The sequence below is a fragment of the Parambassis ranga genome, chromosome 16 (genome assembly GCF_900634625.1).
Source record: "Parambassis ranga chromosome 16, fParRan2.1, whole genome shotgun sequence".
NCBI lineage: Eukaryota > Metazoa > Chordata > Actinopteri > Ambassidae > Parambassis > Parambassis ranga.
This window is the reverse complement of record NC_041036.1, coordinates 6,155,139-6,178,648: the sequence shown is the minus strand read 5'-3', so window position 1 is coordinate 6,178,648 and position 23,510 is coordinate 6,155,139. Positions and strand designations below refer to the sequence as shown.

The 23,510-nt window shown below is 41.3% G+C and overlaps 1 protein-coding gene across 1 annotated transcript in view; it reads right to left on the bottom strand.

Annotated features, from left to right (window-relative positions):
* The window catches only part of LOC114448344 (myelin basic protein-like), a 52,736-nt gene that overhangs the window by 4,748 nt on the left and 24,478 nt on the right, over positions 1-23,510 (bottom strand). The window contains exons 4-8 of the mRNA XM_028425254.1: positions 8,608-8,901; positions 8,340-8,485; positions 1,497-1,601; positions 1,378-1,404; positions 936-965 (exon numbers count right to left, since the gene is read on the bottom strand). Of these exons, the coding sequence (XP_028281055.1) occupies positions 936-965; positions 1,378-1,404; positions 1,497-1,601; positions 8,340-8,485; positions 8,608-8,901 (602 nt within the window). The remainder of the gene's footprint in view (positions 1-935; positions 966-1,377; positions 1,405-1,496; positions 1,602-8,339; positions 8,486-8,607; positions 8,902-23,510) is intronic.

The following is a 23,510-nucleotide window of genomic DNA, read 5'->3' as shown; positions in this document are numbered from 1 at the left end:
TAGAGGAGCACTTCAGGGACTGTATGAAAATTACTGTGGTGGAACAGGAGGAGTTTAACAATGTTAAACTGCTGCAATGCAATAAACTGTGTGACCTCCCCACAACTACAGTTTTTTTTGTTTGTTTTTTTATGGAGTGCATTCAGAGCACGTATTCGAATAAAGCTGGAGACAATCAACGCATCCTCTCTTCTCACACGTCTCATCACTTCCCTGTGATAAATAACAATTGCATTACACATTCACCTTCTGCAAGTCTGTCATAAAGATTAATGGGACTAATAGTGAGCAAAAATTGTTTTTGAAACAGGATGTAATAAAAATAATAAACATTTTTTTGTGGCTGTTGGTTATTTTAACACTGGAGTCTATGGAAAATGGGTCACATTTGCAGCCCCCCCTCCAGAGGCTGGAGGAGGAACTGCAGCTGTTGACACTGTCCAACCACTCTCCCTCTTATAATAATTTTTGTACAGTCCCTTAGCAGTCTCCTTTTATCACAGCCACTCTTTCTTTCTGCTGCTTCACACACACACACACACACACACTCAATTAAGAGCTGATAATGCTGCCAAATGTAGCAGAAGGCGGCTTCACTTCAGCCATGCACAAAAGAAGTTTTGAATCACAGATGATGGAGAGGAGAATACAGCCCGCGTTATCATGAATATACAATGTATGATACGGGTAAGTCAGCCTGCAGAGCCACAAAATGGGCACGATGTACTTGAAAATGGACTTAAGTCTGAAGGAAATGAGGGTGTTATCACTGATGTATGGGCAGATTATGAGAGCTTAAGTGGTTGATGGAAAGTAAATGGAGCCACAGGCATCACACTCGAAGGCAGTTTGAGAAGATGACCTTACGTGGTTCTTCAAGTTTAATTAGGTATGATACCTGCAGGTTTTTTTTTTTTTTTTTTCAAACCACCTACCAGGCCTATCTTGGCTGCTAGTCCTCTCCACTGGATGTGCAGAGAAACAAGAGACAAGGACAAACAAAAAAAGGCAGAAGGGGACAAATAGAAAAAACTTGTGTCTTACTCAGCACAAAGGCAGGATGGGAAGGAGAGGAGGCAGGTAGGAGAGTCCATCCGGAGGAGGGGGGAGGAGAGGAGGAGGAAGAGGAGGAGGATGAGGAGGAGGAGAGGAGCAAGGCAGATGCTCACATTGGAAAGAGCACACACATTTAGTGACATTCAAAAGCAACTGTTGTGTTTTCTGTACAAATCTGTCGTTCTCATTGGCTAAAACGGATTCTCATGAAAATCATGCACCTTAAAGATTAACTCTTAAATCCTTTCTGCTGTGTCTTTATTCTAATAAAGCCCTGTTCCTTGTGTGATACCACTGAACAGTGTAATGCAAATAACTCACCCTAGACTTGGGAGGGGCAGGGGACACCTGAAGAAGAAGAGTTAATAAAGAGGTTTGGACAGAGTTAAAGAGAGAAACATGGAAGAGCAGAGGAAGGAAAGCACACACTGGCTACTCACGATCGTGCGGAAGAAATGCACCACGGCGTTCTCTGCTCCACGCTTACGTGGGGAAGTGGCGGAGGCTTTCTGAGGGGCCGGAGAGAGAGCACCCCGGAAAGAGCCCTGGAGAGGAAATGTAGACGTACATGTCTGAGGAAGCAGTAAAAATAAAGCACAATGCTGTGTCCCACTTACCTGCTGAACCAAAATGATAGAATTTACTCACCTGACTATTAAACAGTTTCCATATAACACACATGTCCTCCCTCTCAGTGTATAACTCTTGGAGTTTGTGAGCTTCCGCCCTTCTAGTAGCGGCTCAAATGATTCACTCCATCATTAATAATGGAAGCAACCTCCCATATCGTTAACCTTTACTGACCAATAATCATTAAAAACTCATTGAAAAAGGTGGACGAACAGCCAAAGGTCTCTGTCCTTTCTTCGTCAATTGGTCGATCATAAACAAAGGCAGCAGAGTCACTCTGTACAATGGGTACGTCAAGTTGACTGCTTAATAAGCACCGAATACTCTGACTCTAAAAAGCTGTAAAGAAAAAATCTATAGAGACACAAAAGGTGAGACACATTAATCCTCTAATACCAAAACAACCAGCTGCTGAGGGAAGAAATAATCCACCTACTCTCCTCAGTTTATGCATCCCTTTCTGTGACTATGGTAATGTGTGTGTGTGTGTGTGTGTGTGTGTAGGGGTGGCACAGTGTGATGAACCGCATCCATTACTATCCATTACCACTCAAAAAATGGTAACTGAAGGGGGGGGCTTCACTGATGCCACCATTAAACACCATGGCTGCTCTCTCTTTGCTTTTGTAAGAATGCACCGATGGACAGTTAGATCATTGATGCATATATTCCAGGCAGCTACAGTACAAAACTCTTAATGATGTCCTCTTTTAGAAATGTGTGTATTTTTGGAGGTGACAGGGTATGGAAGCATAAATAAAAAGAAAATACCGTGCTCTCCTTCTTTTGCCAAAAAAAAGGGAAGAGGAAACAGGAGATCAAATAGTTCTGCAGAGATTGTGCTGGTTCGGTCTCAATTTCAGCCGGTTGTGCCTTTGATGTGAACGAGTCGCTGCTTCCTGTTTGTTCTCTGTTCTTTCCATTCTTTATTTTTTTCATCGTATATGAAAATATCTTCAGTGAGTGCCCTCATATGGCCCTCATACATCTAGATGTCTGCTGGATATTACACATATTTCAGTGATGGAAAAAATGAATGCAAATGAGTTTTCCATTAGCTCCTGGCATGCTGTTAATGATGATGGAGCCATTTAAAATCTTCAACGATGACATGGAGGCATTCGAAAATGTCTGTTGCTGAATTAAAAAAAAAAGGTCTCTCTGTAAGTGTTGAAGTTTTTTTTTTTGCTGCTTCTCAAATTGTTACTTCAGTAGTGTCTGAAAAGAAGAAGGTCGCAATCACTGATGCCCGTTTGATGTCTGAAGAGAAAGGGGGTTCAGGAGTGTGTCTGTGGAGGTGCCGAGAGAGGAAAGAGCTCATTTTCATCCAGCTGTAACACACATACACACACTGGCTGTGTACTGCCTGTGGTCTGTCATGATTCTGTATTTTGATTCTGTATGTTGTAATTTAATTCCTTTTTGCTTTGTTTGGGTGTTTTGGGTTTTTTGGGTCCCTGTGCGCTCCTGTGTTCTGGCTGTCTGTGATGCTTTGCTTTTGTCTCCCTTGTGTGTGTCCATGTGTTTTACTTCCCCTGTGTTCCCGCCTTTTGTGACTGTTTGCCCCACCCTAATGTGTTTCACCTGTGTCTTGTTATCTTGTCTATTTTAGTCCTGTGCTTCCCTTTGTCTGTGCTGCATTGTCTTGTTAGCCTGGAAGTTCCCTGCTCGGTTTGTTTCTTTGTTTCGGTTTTCTTGGGTTATTTCTTGGGTATTTTTGTATTTTGTTTATTTGAAGTTAAAACTGAACCCTGGTCTGCTGGATTAGTTCTAATTTGTGTCCACCTAAAATAATCCTGACCCTAACTGTTGATTTAGTATCATTCATTTCCTAAATTTATTTAAAAAAAAAAAAAAATCTTAATCTTAATCTTAATCCAGACACAATCACTGCTCATGCTAACCAGCATCTATCTAAATCACACATAATTGGATTTGTTGCATAGACTGAACATAAAGGTGGACGAGGTGACTCCACCTCCGCCCATAGTACACCTAGATGACGACTATAATTATAATTTGGGGACGATTTTATTTGAGCAATACTGAGGAATACAGGGGGCGTTAGAGATGTTTTGCCCTCGCCTCATGTCGTCCATCTTTATATACAATTTCTAGTTTTTTGGCGATACTGTAGAAAATAGTGGTGCAACATTGTGGGCTCACTTGAAACTCACCCGTTGCAGGTAAGACTGTTAGCTTAGCTTAGCACTAAGAATGGAGCGTGCAGCTAAAAAAGCTATGTTTAAGCATATAGTAAGCCATAGTAAGCTAAACAAACACTATGTAAACACACCCATGACATGCAAGATTAAGATACAGTACAGCAGAACTCAGTATCAATGGGTGTTGTCCTATTGTTGAGAAGGAAAGTTTCAGACAATGTATAAGTTAAAGGGCTGCAACAAGTGGGATAAAATAACACAATTTCTGACTCTGTTGGAGCCACAGAATAAAACTATAGAGCTCAAAAAAAGCATGACAGTCCCTTCAGTAATCACTATCAGCCTCTGCTCAGGTTAGAGGTCACAAACTGCGACGAATCCGCTTCATTATAGATGATGCTCAATAATTAATACTGTGCTGAGGAGAAATCACGCACATCATAGTGTCAGTAGTTCAGACTTCCTTCACCTCACCTCTCCGAATTTAGCATTCATCAAGTCTTCTGTTGGTAGATCTTTTTACTGAATGACAGAAAACATCACCGTGCCCCAGCTTAATTTATTCCTTTATTATATATTATAGTTTATTAGCTCAGTTATAGACTGGTGCCAACCTCTGCTTCACCCCCCGAGCCTTCACTCTGTGCTACCATTCATATCATTAAAATCACAGTTATTTATGGGGAGGGTGCTTTTTATTTGTTGCTTTGTTGATTATTTTTAACTTGCATGCAGATTGCTGTGGTTCCTGTTGCCGCATTTTATTGTATTTAATGTATAGCCTGCTCTGTAACCATGGTAACCACAGAAACTATACAGTGGCTGTAAAGCAAGGGATGCATGGTTTATGAAACACCTTCTTCAAAATATCACAAAATTAGGAATCTTTCCACCTTAGGCTACGTACTTATCAATCATCCCCTATGGGTGCTGGGTAGGAATAACGGGCAGCTCTATAGTATGAGCCGGTTTACTTGTTGACAGCAACATGACGTCTAATTGCTCTCCTTGCCCTCCTAATATTTTCCACACAGTCCCTAAAGAAGTCCCAGATTAAATGCTAAGCAGCTGTGACACAAACCCGCAGGGGAAAATGCTCCAGCAATATTTACACTTTTAATTTTTCTCCCAGTCTACGTACACGCTGCCTTCTGTCAGGTGTGACTGATAAAGCTGACGTACTGTTAATTCTGCTGTATCAATTACTTGCAGCCTGCATTTAAATTTCATTATCATGCACAGCTGTCCAAAAAAAAAAGGCTAAACAGTGCGTTTGTTTTCATTAAGCTATAGTCTTGTGCCAGGCTAACTGACTGTACATGTTCTTTGAACTAACTAACTAGATGAGATAAATATAAACATGGCTGTTTGCATTTTGAGTATGAAATGAATAAGTATTAAAATGAGACCCACAAACAAATTTCATTATAGCACATTCCTTTACAACTCTCTGATCTGGAATGAATTTCATTGTGCCCTCCTTTGGTCGATAAACTGCGTGGGGAAGAGTGAAAGGTGTTTTATTCTCTTCCCTTTTTATCTTCAGGCTCACACAAGCAAACAAGACAAGGCACTCATCCATTACTCGCTTCTATCAGAGTGGAGATAAACAGTAGCTCTGCTTTCCATTAAACCTTCACTGATTACTCCTTTTAGTTTGCGGTATTTTTATGTGATTGATACACCGAACTGTGGATTTTATTAATTTGTCTTTAAGTTCTGACCAGAAAACCCACTTTAGTGCTGGAGTCATCACAAACCGCTGTTGGTGAATTGTTAGCAGAGCTGTTAACATGATATAATCATGCTTGTATAAGTGAAGAAAAAAAAACAATACAGAGAGACAGACAGCAAGCCAGATTAAAACAAAACAATGACAGCGCTCAGGGTTGTTGTTAAATAGTTTTAATTTTAAGCAGTAATTCAAAAAAAAAACAAAAAAGAAGAAGAAGCTGCAAACAGGATCAGGTTAGGAATAAGTCAACCGCTCACAACAGATACAACCAGTCACAAGTGTCCACTGCACTGCAGAGCTGAAGGTGTTTACAAAAAAACAAAACAGCAGATCAGCAGCTGGTTCCACCAGACTAGGTTAAAGACACGTGAACCTGAGGTGAGCAAACTGATGTGAGAGGGTGGTGTCAGAGCCGCCTCCACTACCACCCTGCTCTCCATCCAAGACACTGGGGTTAGAGTACAGTAGCACAAATGTTTTGGTTTGGACTGAGAGCTGTTCTCCCGTGCAGTAATCACTCCTGCACTCATGTTACAAATGTTCTTTACAAGTCCTTGTTTTACGTGTGACTAGCTGAAGTTCATGCAAACTTAATCTCCCGCTCTAATTAGTAAATCATCAAAAACCATACAAATGCACTTTTGCTGCTCGTGTCCTGAGACCAGAGTTCGTCTTTTTGTTTTGGCTTCATCTCACAACTTGATTGAAAGAAAGAAAAAAATCTCTCGCGTACCGTTTTAACATTTTCTCAAATCCCAGACTCGGGTTTAAGATTTAAAAAGAATTGTAAAAGAAAACAAAAATGAATCAGACACAAAGGGATGTGTGTGTAAAAGCATGCATAATCCAACACTGACACAATCTTTCCTACTAATACTGCAGCCAAGAAGTTTGAATTAAGTACGTCTGTGGAGAGCCTGTGCACACAGACAGGCGGGTTACAGAAGAATTTATGCTAAAAAATAACTTTCTTCATAATGTAATCGTTTCTGGAAAAATAAGTGTTTTGCAGCAGAAAGTTAGTGCAGGTTTCTTTTTTGCTAGAGGCAGCAGAGGTGGGGTGAACCTGTCTGTCATTTACACAAGATGATAGCACTCTTCCATTGAAGGCAAATCCACGGTGAATACATAAATATATATATTTTGTATAATGTTATTGTAAACTTGTCATCGGTATGGAGAATAAACATAAATTAAAAAAAAAAAACAAGGAAATCAAATACTGCAGCAAATTGGTCGCTGGCGCGATGCTAAATGAACGCCTTGGAATTTGTTCTGTTGACATTTTTCCCTGAATAACATCTGAAGCGATGATTCACGGCACACATGAAATCATCTCTATATCCTGGATCTAGCGCTGAGCGCTGTTTCATATAGTTGGCGTAAGGCGTGGGAGAGATGCATATTTTCATGCTGCTCTGATTTCTCTGCAATTACATTGCCAAAGCACTCTGATTAGAGCTCTGCAGGGTTAGGGAAAGCTGGACTCTGTTTAAAAAGAAGAAGCTCATAATCAGAGAGAATATATATGTATTATTTTTGCCCATAGAATTGATCTCACTGTAACATTTTGGAACCATTATCAGTGATTAGGACTGTTGTCAGGGCGAGCAGATGAGGCTAATGATGGAGCATATGGATTCACTCTCTCTTTCTCTTTCTGATTTTTAGGCTCAGCTTGTTGCTGTGGTGTTGTCAGGACCAACACCAACCAAGTATAAAAAGAAAAAAATAAGGTCAGGCTAGACTTTAGGGCAAAATATTCCATCATCTGCTAAAGCTAAAATTTCATCACCACCACCTCCAGAGGGCACAGTTTATCGGATATACAGCCAGGGAAGTTGGTATCTCAATCCCTGTGCCAAGCAGTCCATCATGTCTGCCAGCAGTTCGTTTAAACTGGCTTGTGCCAAATGGAACTTTTGTTACAGTAAACCAACAATACAAACCGGTCCTTTATATGTTTTGCGCCAAAGTATGGTTGCTGGCATCCTGACGACACCACAGTACAAAGCAATTAGAAAGCAATACAGGCTTCAAACGCCTCTTATTAACATGATGCAAGCTTTAGTCCCAAACAGGGGATGATTATAAGCTCCTACTCTAAAATATATATATACAGTATATCATTATATGTTCATATACATCTCATATTTCTTTGATCATTTATAGCATAATGTGGTCATTAATGTGGAAAGTGACTTAGCAGACTGCGGTACCATGCAAACAGTAGTGAAGTACCTCCCTGCGGCCGAGTCATCACAGATGTTTGGAAAATCAAAGAGAGACTCTCTACAAAGAAGATCCAGGAACTCTCTGCAGAGAGCCTGGCGCCTCTGCACATAATCACCTACAGAAGTACCTGAACTGAGACACAGCTGGCATAACATCACATCTACAGATATATGCACTCAAACAAGAGGAGGAAGATGCTACTAATATCAGTACCATTCAAAATAAAACAAGAAACTGAATCCCCTAAATGATTCAAAATCACAGCCTCTTGGTAATAAAACAGAACACTAACCCCACCCAAAGTCATTTATCCAGTGTCGATCCATTAAACACCAGCCAGATAATGTGAATCGCAGGACAACGCAGACTTTGGTTTACCATAAAAAAAAACAACAGTAAAAACCAAACTACGTGACAAATATATGGCAACAGACTCTTAAAGAATCAGAAGTAAAAAGTGGTTCTGGGAGTGAATCAGCAGAATGAACTGAGATACATGATTCTCCTCGCATCCTCACCTTGCCCTTCCTCTTTTTGTCCCCTCCAAAGAACTTCCCAATCTGATCCAGGAGGCCGGGATTCTTCTTCCTCCGGCCCAGCCCGAAGGCGGCCTGTGCGGAGCTGCTTGCGGATGCCATGGTTGTGTAGTAGAAGTTGGTGGTTTATTTGTATTTGTCAAAAATGTGTGTGGCCTCTCTCTTTATAAATGAGAGAGCAAAAGGAACAGAGGAGGAAAAAAGAGAAAAGAGAGGAGAGGGAGGGGAGAAAAAAAAAAGCTAGCCTATTCTAGGTCCTGTTCGGGGCTCTCCGTCCCGCACTCTGAAGCCGCTCCGCTGTGCTCCTGGATGGTCTGCAGCTCATCCGATTCGGAGGGTCGCTCTTTGAAGGTGTTGTCCTCTCGGCCCGGGGCATCTCGGGAGAAGAGGCGGACCAGGTGGGGGCGTGGTATGGCGGCGTCAGGGTCAGCTGTGCTGGCCGAGGTCCAGAGCTGGTGGGGGCCCTCAGCGCCCGTGGAGTCAGTCACCGCCGGCTTCTCCGAGATGCAGCCATTGTTCTGTTTCGCATCTGCCTCACCCAGGCCTGCGCAGAAACAACAAGGGGTCATCTTATGGGCTTGGGCAATGCATGGCACACAACAAACCGCAGCAGCACAATGGGCTCTTTTGACAAGTGCAGCCCCTTCCTGCTGCAGCACGGCTAAGATTTTAAAGTTAAGCTGTAATGAAGTATACCTGCTGAGCTGGAAGAGGTGGAAAAGTGAGATTTAAAGATGTGATGAATTGGAGGGTGTTCAATAAAAACCTTTGTCTCAGGTCACAATCACCTGCTGTGTTCTTCAGACTTTTGAATATTGCAGGGGCTGGGCTCACTAATCCCAGCCTGCACAGCTTAGTATTATACAGTAAAACAATCAATACTAGGGAAACCATTTCTTTTCACAACACAGAACTCTGCCTGACATCTTAAACTTGCACTATTTATATAACCGAGTCACCCCAACGTAATGCATTAGACCCCATCTCCAAGTGGAGATGGGATCCACTTCAGAGCATATTAGTGCTACTAAAATGAAAGTGTAAGGTGCATGGGTTCCTGCAAGGTCCACTTTGACAGCTAATCCTTTAAAGTACCCTGGCCTGCTCCCACAGCAGAGGACATCCAGTGCATTCCTCCCTCCCAAAACAATATCCACACTGTACTGACAGAAATGGTGTAGCACTACACCAGAGAATCTGCATGCTAATACCGACTGAAACAGTGCTCTGTTGTCAGAGCTGCATAGTTATCGCAGAGAAACAAAGGGCCCAGTGTCACTAAAATAACTCCTATAAGTATGGATTTTCAACCCCAATGCACGGTGACACTTATCTGATCTGTGGCCTGGAGAGCTGCGAGGCTGCTGTCTGTGGGTGCAGCAGCGCTTTCTTCCACTTAGAACGTTCATTCGTCGCACATTTAGACGGAACAACTTCTAAATCAGAACATCGAGTGAATCCTTAAACTTATTATATATTTTCCTTCCGGCTGTTTGTCAAGTTATCAAATGCAGATGAGAATGCAAATATAATTTAGTTTATTGAGGATGAGACGTCTGAAGAATTAGAGCTGGGGGGGGGGGGGGGGGGGGGGGGGGGCTGTTTATCATAAACACATTCAGTGTTCCAAATGCACCTTTGTCTAAACACTGTTTAGCCCGCTACTATTATCCTGAAGTGAGGCTGATGCAGTGTGTGCCTGCCCGACGCCCACCTGCAGCATTTTGTCCGAGTCATTAAGGCCCTGAGAGGAAAAAAACAAAATGTTCTTAACACACTTTGTCTACACCTCTGAGATACATTCATGCTGCTTTTCAGCTCTTTTACTCCTTTGTTGCTGCTTTTAGCAAAAGCGTGCAGGTCAAAATGTAAGTAATGAAATTATCCTTTCCTGTAAAATTACATGATGGAATAAAAATGCTTAATTATGCAGCTGTCTTGCTACCATTGAGCTTTCTTTTGTGCTACTTAAATCTTAATAATTTCAGGTTATTTCTCAGACATTCAATTACATTTAAAAAAGGCATGAAAAATCTTTTAAAGGCTATTCCAATGCAAAATTCTCTGTTCGCAAAGTTTATTTTCATCAAATGTTAACACAGTTTTTTTTAATTTTACCATACATTTACCCCTTGACCTCTGTTTAATATGCACCCCTTTGAACTTATGGGAACATTCATTTAACCTGTTGAACCCGATCGGCCCGCCGTCTTGAATGGTAAAGCAGTTGCAGTGCAAACTGAATGTGCATAAATATCATGGCTATTCAGGTACAGGCAACACACAGGCAATGACAAATGTCCAGTGACGTTACTGTTCACACATACAGCCCTGCCAGCTTTATCTTACTAAATGTGCACAGCGAGTTTATTTTTGACAGGGCTACAAATGAATAAACAGCTTTTTGAACCAAAAAAAGGAAAGAACACAGCACACACGGCCCTACTGCGGCCTGAACGGACTCTGTATATTACGAGGCGCCACCTAGCTGTTTGGAGGACAACAGATAAACTGGATTAAGCCGGATTGAGCGAGGACACACGTGTGTGATAGCCAGATTTGAAAATAGGTCTGAACGTATCCAGTTTAAAGGCTATCCAGATACAATCCTACTCTAGCTGGATGGACTTTCTCCAGTGTGAACGGGCCGTATAAATGCAGGGACTATCATTGGTGGGCCATAAACTAATCTGGCACAAGATAATGACTTATCAGACATGCACTTCATGGAAATTCTTACAGATTCCCACTTTAAATAGAAGTCCTGGTACAGATTCATTAATCCAACAAATTAGTTTAAAGCTAAGTACCAGATTGGACATCTTTGCAATACAACGATCAATGCCATTAACTGAACGCTGTGGTTTCTCGATAACTCTTCCTCTTCATCATTTGCTGGATTTTTACTTACTTTACTAACTTTTTTGGCTTGAAAACTTTAACTGTGTTTAAAAAAAAAAAAAAAAAGGACATGACTTGCTGTTGTGTTTTCAAATGACTGTGGAGTTGGTGGGCAGACAGTGTGACCTGCCACTCACCGGAGGGAAAAGCTGGTTTTTGTGATCTCTCTGCTGGCAGTAGGGCTCATTAAAGAGTCACTCTGCATGTTCGATGTGTTTTTTGGATCTAGAGGGATTGCTGCAGAATAAGCCAGTCAGCCCAGCTCATTTGGTTAAAATAAAACTATGAACTGTGCAAAAACTTTTAAGTTGAGCTTTTCATCCACCATGGAACAGGCATCCGACAGGCTGAGAGATATCCCCGTTGTCATTAAGAACTAGGTTCAGAGGACAAAAAGAAGAATCCTGCAGCAGCTGGTACGGGGGTGGTGAAATATATGCTAAATCCTGATTTGATTTTTTCTGTTTACTTTGAAACGATACTCTCCTCCCCAGTGGCATAGCCTCGTGAAATCAGGGCAACACATTCCAACTCATTTATCTGCTTACAGTAAAGAAATAAAACTCATAATTTCTAATAAATACTTGAATTTACAATGCTGTTCCCTCTCTGCTGTTCCTTTGTGGCTGCTATTCTGCAACACAAGAGGGGAATAAATAAGAGCGCTGCTGTTTTCTAGCCTTTAGTGGCATGCCCATGAGTCCTCTCACATTTCCATCATCCATCATCTATTTGCTCTCTTTTGTCACCCCACTGGTGCTGCCATCGGCTAATAAATACCAATAAAATACAAATTATAGAGAAGGAAAAAAAGCATTCTGGTTCTGATTAACACATCATCACAGCCCATAAATCAAACTGTATAACATGCCCTAAAATAAGATAACACACTAATTTGTGACATCTCAATGGCCTTAATACATGTGTGGAGCAGTGACAGGGTTGCCTGATCAATGCATTGACTTAGTGATTATAGGATCAATACTCTGGCATTTGAAGCTAATCAGAGCTCACTCTCCAGCCTGTGCTCTTTGATGGAAAAACAAGCACGCACACACACATGCACACACTTTCAGCCTCCTAATGATGAAGGATAATAAATGACAAAGTGACTCAAACCTAGATGTTTTCCTGCGCCGCCACACCGACACAGATGCATTGTTATTGTTATTAGATTTATCATTGTTTTATTTACCTTTCAGTTCTTTATTGAATCTCTGTAAATTAGACAACTTACTTACCTGCATGGTGAAGATAAGACTGTTATTTGTGCTCATTACCACCCACAGTATACTCTCTGTATCAGATAACTCGGGTGTTTTCACTGAGAATCTCTTCAATAACACACTAATGATCCTTTAACTGTGATTGTGATCAGCTAATGATTGCCTGCTCCCTGTATTCTGCTTTGCTGTAATTCACCTGCAAATCCAACAGCCAAATGTTTATTAAGTTGCTTTAGATAAAGGTTTCAGCTCCATGAACAAAAAAAGTGTGACTCTAACAGCTGTTCTATTAAGTTTGCCATTCACAATCCATATTAATTAGTGCAAATTAGGACAGCATCCTTAAAAACTGTATCACATGGAAGTGTAATTAATGAAATACAAAACCCCAGCATGCAACATAATGAAGCTTGGGGGACAAGATGTCCTTGTTGGCAAGGTCTTTTTTGGATTGTGGGTATCTACGTGTCCTCACACAGCTGCCACTAGTTATCTGTGATAGTCTCACTGATAATTCCAGTATTTCTCCTTTCCTTCATTTAGTATGCCCGATGACTCCCATCAGATAACCCAGACAAAATTAGGACACAGGTAAATCCTCTAAGGCTACGCAGTTTAAAAAGCTGGACTCACTGACAGCTGCACTTTTCAGTAATGGCCTTGGCTCTAGGTCTTAAATAGTCAATCACAGACTGACTTGTTTCCTCCCTGACTTCACCAATCTTCACTTTGGTTTGATAACACCTGCCATGAGTCGGGGAATCAATCAGCACCTTATGGAGCCTAATAAAACCCTCAGAACACCTAACCATTTTCATTAATTGCAACTGTCTGTGCTACTCAGCATGACAACTCGCAAACTAATCTTGTCGTAAATGTTTTCAGCGAGGACTTGAAGTCATCTGACAGCTGCACCCCCCCCCCCCCTCAGTTTCACAGTGACAGCTCACAGATGAGGTTAGGACTCTGTTTCACATAATGTCTGGATATACGGCAGGGAGAACTTAAAAAACTGAGCAGCTTGTGTCATACTTCAGTCAGCTATGATGCTGCAAGTTTCTTTTTCCCCTTCTCTGTCTATAGTCCTTTGCTACGTTACAAAAAAACTCCTCTTCCTCTAGCACTTCAAGGAATACTGGTTATGCAAAAGCAGCACAACTTGTAAACAACACTAAGGGCCAATTATCCAACAGTCTGACGCATGGCCCTGCAGAGAGAGGCACAAGGGTCTGCGAGGAGCGTGCTCACTTCAATTTGTTGGCTCCTTTTATAAATACAGGGTTTATTCATGAGTTGAATTCCCAAGATAATGGGAGTTTCTTAAGCCCGTCCGTCACTGGTTTAGCTGAGGGGGTCCTTAAACCACCAGCGAAGAAGTCAGTAAGGTCAGTTTCTGCTAAGCATGCTCAGTCAGATATATTTTTCTGGATGTCTGCCTTTATTTCCAGCAAAAGACACTGGCCTCATGCAAAATATATTTTCTCATAATGTAGCCAAGACATTATCGCACTCTGGGGGAGGTCAGATAATAGCATCATGATTGATTCACCATGGCAACTCCATGATGTCCTTATGACAACTTTAGCACTGAGATGGTCCGATAATTCTGGTGAAATTATAGGGTACAACTGATGTGATCTACCGCCTTGGAAATTTCTAATTGTTGTGCCCAGAACAATTACCATCACCACCTCTGTCTCCGTCTACTGCATGTTCCAGGTTAAATAGTCAGATAAAGACACCACAAACCGCCTGTCTGATCTGTTCTGAAATTCAGCATCTATGAGCGCACAAAGTATGCAGTGAGTGGGCTTCAATCTCCTCATTTTTCCTCCTCTCCCTCGGTGTGATGAGGATGTGTGGTCCATCATCTCAGACAACAACAATTACTGTGGTGGGTCAGAGGCACGGGAAGCATTCCTCTGAAAAAAACATCCATCGCTATGTGGCCTCGAACCAACCCTCCTACCCAGGGGCAAAAATCCTTCTGCCACTGCATTCATGGTGGATCTGAAGCACCCACAAGCTTGGCAGAAAAAAGCCGCTCTCTGTTTATTAAAACTCCAAATGGCATTCAGGACGTTTGTCCTCCACAGATTGTCCTGGGGGGGGAAAGATAACCCCAGCAGAACCACTCCTTTACAACCCAGGCGGTGATTCTGACCTCTACTTTACCTTTAGCTGTGACTTTTAACAGGAAAATTATGTAGTCAAATAAATACCAGAAAGCACCTGATCACAAAGAAGGAGCCATTCTAACATTAGTCTGTGTTGCAGTCTCCACCACATTACACAGAGTGGTCTCAGAGATGCTGCTCTATTTATTAGCTCTGATGCTAACATCACCACATGTAATGAAAGCCCAGATCTGCCTTTGAGTGGCTTTTTTTTTTTAAAAAGAATGATCAGATATCCTGGCTGTTTATGTTTGCTTGTATTTGTTAAGATAACAATGCTGCAATCACATCAAATGTCCATTTGAATAATTCAAGCTGCAACTAATTTATTTCACTCTGAATTTATCTGTCTACTTTTCCCCCCCCCAAGTCAATTATTTGGGTTTTAAAATGTCAGAAAATAAGGACAATTTCCCTGATCCTAAGCTGACATGTTCAGAGTGAGTTAATCATATTATCCTCTTAAAACTTGTTTGGAACATGAGATATTCTTCTTACAGCTTTTAGAAGCTACACTCTGCGTCTGTATAAGGGACAAGGTGTAAAACACAATTAGGAACACCTGCTCATCTGCTTATTCATGCCTAATCCCATCAGCCATTCAAAGCACTGCAGCAGTTCATTTTCACATCAATGTAAGGGTGTGTAGAGTGTTGGCAGTCTCAACCCCCCTACTTTTAGCACCAATAAATGACCCTTTAAATTTAAGAGTATCTGCTGACCATAATTTAACATTTGTTCCAAAGCCAAAGCCAAAACTGGGCCCTTTGCCAGCATTAATAAAACACTCATAATTCCCACTAAGTGTGCATTATATTGTGATTTGAGGTCAACTGCTCCCTGTTTTACTGCTTATGTTTGTGCAGGATGAGGTTTTTACTGGCAGCCAGTATGAATGGACGTCTCTACTATGATGCTTGGTGGCAGCACACTAGAAGAATAGAGCTCAGCCTGGGTTGTTGCCACCAGCGTACTGCTCTGAGACCAAAACACATTTAAACATATGCACATTTCAACACGGCAGTGGACATGACTAATGTTCTGGAGTGGTAAGCCAGCTGGGTACTTGTGTCAAAAGCTTCAGCATTCAGAGACATTACACTTGGAATTCTTCTCCCTAATGTTACAGCAAACAGCACTATATTCAGAATATATGTATGTTATGTCCCAGAAGGGACAAGCTGCAATGTATTTATGTGCCAGAAAACAATTCTCTCCTGCTTCCTCAGTATTTCAACCCAGCAGGAGAGTGAAGTTTTATACTGCAGCCAAACAAATGCCAATAAATACACAGATATGGGACAACTTAATTTACTGGGGAAGGATAGATTGTGGTGGACTCTGATATTGCAGGTCCAGCTCATACTGCCACTGACAATCAATTCTCTCTGTTCCTAATCTAGGTAGCTATATAAACAGGCACACCCATAAAGCAGTGAGGAACAGTGATCCATCCTTTGAGGAGAAAACAATGTGTCTATTGTCAAGATTTGTTGAATCTTAGTGTGGCTGAATGCATAGAATATTTCTCTTGTTAGTCACAGTTCAACTTTCACACATACATCCGCATCTCTAGCAAGTTTGTTACATGCATAACTGCAGTTTACTACATATTATGATACATGTTACTAACATCTTGGTCATTTGCAACATCTTTCAGACAGGACTGAAGCTGAGGATGCTTCAGACATGATGTATTGCTAGGTGTAAACTGGACACAGAGATAATCTGGATGTTTCCGGAGGGCCAGATTCTTGGTGCTCAACAACAGCTGCACTTCCACTTTAATTTGAGTTTGTGTTCTCCTCAGAGGAGGGAAAGACTCCGGTTCATCTTGTCTGACATATGGGATGCAGTAACTAGGGTAGTACTTTTGTACTCTCTTGGTTACCCATCATCCCCTCCCCTTGGACTTTTGTAGCCACAGACCCAGCTGCTAACACATGCATACACACACAGTGATTGTCCTGCCAGATGGTCAAGGCCAGATGACGTGGTCTCCTGAACTCATGAGGCACAATCTCTTACAACATGGCACACAAACAGATATGCATAGAGATTGTGCATGAGAAGAGGTAGTGAACTCAGATGCAGGATGTTCAACTTGTGTAGCCTGCACATTTCTGAGAGAACCAGACAAAACTCCTCCATCAGAGATGAGAAGAGGGGGAAAATGAAAGAAAGGAGAAGAGATCAGAAGGGAGAAAGCAAGGTGAGAGGGGACAGAAAAGAAGAAACTGAACAATGGTGTCAAACCAAAGAACACTGGTCCAGTGATGGATGCTGCCCTCTAACAATCAGAGCTTTTGAGGGGAAAGCAGAGGAGGCGCTTCACATTGGCAGTGCCAGGGCCCGTACCAGCGAGAGTCAGCCTCCGCTACAGAGACAAATGACTGAGCTAGTGCACTTTTATATCCAAAGCAGAGGTCTAAACTCATACATATTCTCAATACAGTGTTGTATGCACAGTCAGCACTGCTTGCAATCTCTGTGACTGTATGGAGTACACATGCATAATAGATATTGATCAAAACCTACATGCAAAAAGCCCCGCTGCATGCATTACTTTATATGTCATTATTTCTATAATTAATATGTACCAGCAAATTTAAAACAGAACATGTGAATTATATGATTCATATTAACATACATGGACATATCTGAAAATATTTGTTTAAAACTGCTCTAATCAATGACTTTTTATAGCCAATAGTACACATGTTATGACTGTTTTCTAGTAAACCTTTAGTTTCCCTGGATACTTTAGTAGAACTGCATTTCATAGTTCTGTTTTCAGTTCTGTTCCTGACCTCCCTTATGTGTTTGTTGTTGTTTCCTGTTTTATTTTGAAAGTCTGTGTTCCCTTCCCATGTGTTTAACTTCCTTGCGTTTCCCTCCGTTAGGATTGCTTGCCCCGCCCCAATGTGTCTTACCTGTCCTCATGTTACTTAGGTCCTGTGCACCCCTTTGTCCTTGTCAGTTTGTCTGCTCACCTCTGTAAACTGTTGCACAGTTTACTCTGTTGGATTTCTGGGTTTATGTGTTTTGGTTTGTTCCTAGTTTTTTCCCCTCTGGCTCTTTTGTTGGTACTTTGTGATGTTTGGTCTTTGTGTTTATGGACTTTATTGAAAGCTCACTTTTGGGTAAATGTTTGGAGTAGTCTGCATTTGGGTCCTCCCTGCACACATCCTGTCAATCAGGGGCACAAGAGCAACAGCAAAACCCCAGAGTTTTCAGCAGTGATGAACTAGTTGTACACTATGTGGGAAACAAACTCTAGCTGGTGAAAAGAATGCTTAAAAACCTCAGGGAGAACAGACCAGAGCTAAAAAGAAGGTGGCCCATTGGAGAATTATTCATGGTCGTCAACTGAATGCTAATGGCACTGCATAACAAATGTCTGCTAACAAGTTGAGCATATTAAGTTTGAAATTGTCTTCGTTCACAGGATTTTTTTTCTTCATACTGCTCCAAGGGGACATAGTTTAATTTATTTTAAAGGCACGGAAATAAAGCTGATATCATGTGTGGGACTGCTTTGACATATTATTTCAAATAACCAAGTCATAACTGAGACTTCGAAACAGCAATTTAGTCGTATGCTAAGTTTTATGCTGTTTTCTTTTCAATGACCTTCTTGCATTATGCAAGCGGTTTTGTGCTTGCCTTGAAATGTTCTGTGTGTGTATAGATTGAGTTCTACAGAAAAAATGCCCTTGGTAAAACAATGGTGTGTGAACAACCCTGAGCCTGCAGCTTGCAAAATGTAAGTTTCAAACCAAGAGCTCCAATTTTAGGTGTGCTTGAAAGTGTGTCCCTTCTAGAGTTTTCTACATTTCTACACAAAAGTGTCACAACAAACACAGGGTAAATTCTAAGCCACTTCTCTGACATTGGCTGGTGTTAACGCTCATTCATTCAAAACAACAAATCTGAGCATACCAGTGGCAAGATGGAAATAATAGTTTAAGAAAACTTTTGAGCTTAGCTCTAAATTAATCCACATAATTTCTCATTTATTAAATATAACAGCTGTTAAACCTCTCTTGAATGTAGCTATTTAGTTTCATAGTCAACAAGCTGATCTTCAAGGGTGTTTGTCTGGAGCTGTAGGGGTGTGCTGATGAGGCCTCAATAGATTCCATAAAAGAAAAACAACACTGATACCTCCAACTTTTTCATGATTGAAAAACTATTACATTTAGTGTTTACCACAAACGGTGAAGCCAGCAAAGCAAGGAAAAAAAAATATAGTCATTACTGCAGAAAGCACAGGGAGCTATGTGTTTGCAAGTAAATGAAAATCCAGCTGTGTATCACACACAGTGCTACATTAACTCCATCATCCTGAAAGCAAATAGATATTAAATATGCACAAAACCCAGTGGAGGGAGATGTAATTTCCAAGGAGCATGTTCTGAAGAAGGTTCCCGGTTTGATTGTGACTGGTGTCTTTCTGTGTGGAGTTTCTCCCTGTGCCTGTGTGGGTTTTCTCTGGGTAATCCGGCTTCCTCCCACATTCAAAGACGTGCTAGGTTAATTGGTGACTCTAAATTGCCCGTAGGTGTGCATGTGAATGGTTGTCTGTCTGTGTGTTGTCCTGCGATGGACTGGTGACCTGTCCAGGGTGTTACCCTGCCTCTCACCCAAAGCTAGCTGGGATAGGCTCCAGCCCCCCGTGACCCTGCACTGCAGGACAAAGCGGGTAATAGAAGATGGATGGATGGATGTTCTCAATCTGTTTTCATTATGGCTTGATCTATGTCTTTTTGTGGTGGATGTGGCCCCTCCCCCCTGCTCCCCATTGGCCAGTAGCGAAAAAAAAGAACTTTAAATAATCTCAGCACGCTTTGACCAAATCAATACAATCTAACACAGCCTGTTTCACTTTTAAGATCTCAAGAATAACCAGAAGGTTTTCCAATTGCAATTAGACGGATTGCGTTTGAAATATGTGATAAGTAGAGCTCAGAGCAAAATCATTCAATTTTACTGATAGAGGCTCAAGTGTGATCTTAAGACGGGATGGATCTGGAGTGACAAGCGATCTTCCTGAGGACAGAACCTTATCATGTTATGCCTATAACCTAATCAATCTGGCGTTCTTTCATGAAATGGTCTCAAGTTGTGAAATGTTGAGCCTCTTTTGATTACCCAATTATTGGTTTTGTTTACACTCTGATAGGACTGTCAGTCAAAACTCTATAACTCTATAAGATTTTCACAATAAAAGCCCACAGTCAGACAACGCTATCAGGTTCTGTACTTATACATCAGATGTTCTCAAAGATCTTTGGCACTATGTAGGGCAATAATACTGTATAAATGTATGTTACAATCTATAACAGGACCTTTCTACCAACAGCAGTTCAATGTTGGGAAAAGCTATTTATGTGCATCTACATAATGGAACAGTGTTGGAGCTGTTCCTGTGTAGGAGCCGATGAGATTTCACAGGAAACAATACACTCCCTTAGTGCACTGGATGGGATGTGGAGGAGAAAAGCTGATGCATTCATACCAAGCAATGCAGTAAACAACCCCGTCTCCAAGAAGCTGTGCGCCATAATACATATCATAATCTTTACTTAACCATAACAGAGTAGTGTCAGTGCCTATAAATGAGCCTAAAGCACTTTCTGCTGGCATTTAACAGTATTACTGGAGGCTATCTTGGCAGAAAATAATGTCACTGTTTAACTTTGATGCTAATAGAGAACATAAGTGTGTTGCCATTTATGTTTTCATCTTATCTGCTGCAGTAATTGCGCACCATTTTAAGAATGTGTTCACACCACATTATACATAAATAACACATTCTCATTAATAAACAATGCATTTGGTTGATAATTATATTAGACCCTGCACCAACCCTGCAGCGTCTGGGGGTTCATGTCACCCCTGACACCGGTGACACATGGTCGACCAGAAAAACAACACACAGGTGGGCTGTAGCTTTTTAAGTGGGTTCAGTCACCCAATGAAAATATGTCCTATACACTGTATTACACCATCACCATCAACATGGATTGCTGACACAAGGCAGGATGGATCTGTGCTTTTACGTTGTTTATCTGAAGGTTTTCTTTAAACGTCTGCATGCTGTCACTCTCCTAAAATCTAGGGGTGACTGCATCATGATCCAGCGTGGCTGCCAAGGCTGATTGTGGCCACTCTAGATAATTACAGTGATTCTAACATATTATCTGCAGCATGTTCTAGGGGTGTGTAAGTGGGTAGAAAATCGGAAGCAGGAACAGTGAACATTTGTGAAACAAAACACCTGGTGCAGTATAACAGGTGGAACAGCTTTCATATAACTGGGCTCTTTTTTAAAATATTGGATAAAGATTTGGAAGTTTTATGAGATCAAAGGGAATCTTTTTTTTTAACTCTGTGATGATTTTTTAGCCACCACTAGATTAGAAATTTGACAGAAACTAAGAATGCTGTAAGACTGTAAAAGGGAGAAAGGCCTTATTCTAAGACTAATTACATCCTGTAAATCTAGTTTTAACATAATGACAAAGCATTTGCCATTACAATCATGCAACTGAAGTGTGCTTCACTTGTTTTCCCCCTGTAGGAGTGATCCCATTCCAATTCAATTATATCCATGCATGCCTTCGCTGGCAAGATTTCTTTCTTTTTTTTGTCTCACCAAGCTCCTCTTATAGCCGGGGAGAGATATATTGTATCAACTTTCCCAGGAGCCTCATCATGCTGACATCCACAAACACAGTCTTCTGCAGCAAGCAAAATTAAATCCTCACAGGCAGTGAGTGCGAGTTTCTTTGCAGAGACAATGTGCAATAAGAATAAAGAAAGACGTCACCCCTGGGGCTCACTCAGGAGCCATCACTGACATGGCGCAGCTGAGTTTTCATCAGCTTCCTGTCTCTCCTCTCTGGTGAAGCCACACTTGAAGAGTTGAAGAGTTTTAAGAAAAATACAGATAATAAGATGTTTTCATAGGTATTTGCTTTTGCTCAATTGAAATGTATCTTTTCTTTATAGTCAAGTGTTCTCCATGAGAACAGACTGCTAATTAAAGTCCTCTTCATGCATGTGGGTGCAAGAGGAGAATAAAAAAAAGGCTAATTACAAAGAGCCAAGAGACCCACAGAGAGAAAACAAAACAAAACCCTCTTCAACTTAAATGTGTGTACTTTATATGAACCTGACAGCTTTACAGCGTAACGGTGTCCTTGAATGTGCACATTTTAAAATGACAATACCATTGTATTTCAACAATTTCACTCGCTATCTACAAATTGCAAATTACACCCAGAATAGGCAGTGAAGATAGCAAAGAAAGTGAAGTTGAAATGCACTGCAAGTTTGATTAAGAAGAACACTGCTCTCAAATCCTATCAGGATTCGGGTGAAAGGATCTTAAGGATGGCAAATTTAGAGGAGATGCTAAGATAAAAAAAAACAAAAAAAGAACCATGTGATCGCTGACATTTGGATGCACTATTCGTAGGAATCTGATAGCTGTCTTGTGAGTTTATCTGCTGTGAAACTGGTATTAGTCTTAATCCCCCAAAAAAAGTGTCCAGCAGCTTTTTTGGTAGTCTTGAGGCAGCAGCGGTATCTTTACCCTGCATAACAATCAGGCAGAAACAAGAATAGGCTGCACACACCCCTGCGTAAATGCTACTTTTAAACTTATTTCCTCCCAAGTGGTTGGTCAGGCAACCGTTGCTAAGTCCACCCCACTTTCCTCTGCCTCTCCTGGGATTTTGTCTACAAATGCTGTTAATTTCTCCTGAGTTCACACAGAGCTGGTAAAGAAACAGTGACCCAGACAGAGTCAGGACAGAACAGGCAGACATAGAGATAGATAGGGGGGGTGGTCTGTTTTGCAGAGCAGGGCCTCTGCTGCAGGCCAGGTCCAGGTAATGGAGTCATAATGGGCTTTTAACAGGCGCACGGCTGATGGTGGTGTTTGCCCTTTAGTGAAAAAAAGCAGTGCAAACAGGAAGTACAGCATGGAGACATCCCCGTACGCTGGACAGGCCGGGATGAGTCATGACGCCTGCTGATGACAGGGACACTGAAACACGCACCAATGGGAAAGACAGTGGACTTGCCTCTCATAAACCACTCACACTGTGCCAATTTGGTCGAAATTCCTCTTTTTTTTTCTTTTGCCTGCACTCTAGGTCAGCCTAATGACACTGAATTACTTCAACCTTGGTGCACAGGTCACAGGAGGGCTTGAAAAGTATTCTCACAGCAATGACCTAGAGGCTGATAAGAAAATGAGATTTTTATACACTATCCAAAGGCAGTGCTGACTGAGCAAAGAACCTGTTAAACATTAAGCATCAAAGCAGAGTTTGGACATGATTATTGAGTGAATATTTACAGAAAACTATATAACTTTGACTGAAGCCTTGATTTTTACTTGCGACTCCTATGAAATCTTAATTTCAACGAAATCTCTTTCTTCAGCTTGTTTTCCTCATACACAGTCTTCATGTACTAGATTAATCAATCTAAATACCAAACTAATTATTTCTCTTTGCAGAGATGGAGCTACAGCTCAGTGATGTTCACTTTGATCTCAGTAAACATAAGTGAGTGCTGCACATGTTGCAGGCAGATCACGTTGTAGCCTGCTGCTTGCCTGCTATTTTAAAGAGATCAGCACTCACACTTGCCTCCTAATTCATTCCTGTTTTCATCACAGGCTGCGAGGAGCACCGCTGTGAAGAAGCTGAGGTTAAGCAGGAGATTAGTGTAAAAAATGACTGATATAAAGGTCGGGCTGATAAAAAAACGGAAGTATTAGGTAAGCAAGGTGACTCAGATGGACATGCATGTAGCTGAATGCTGTAGCT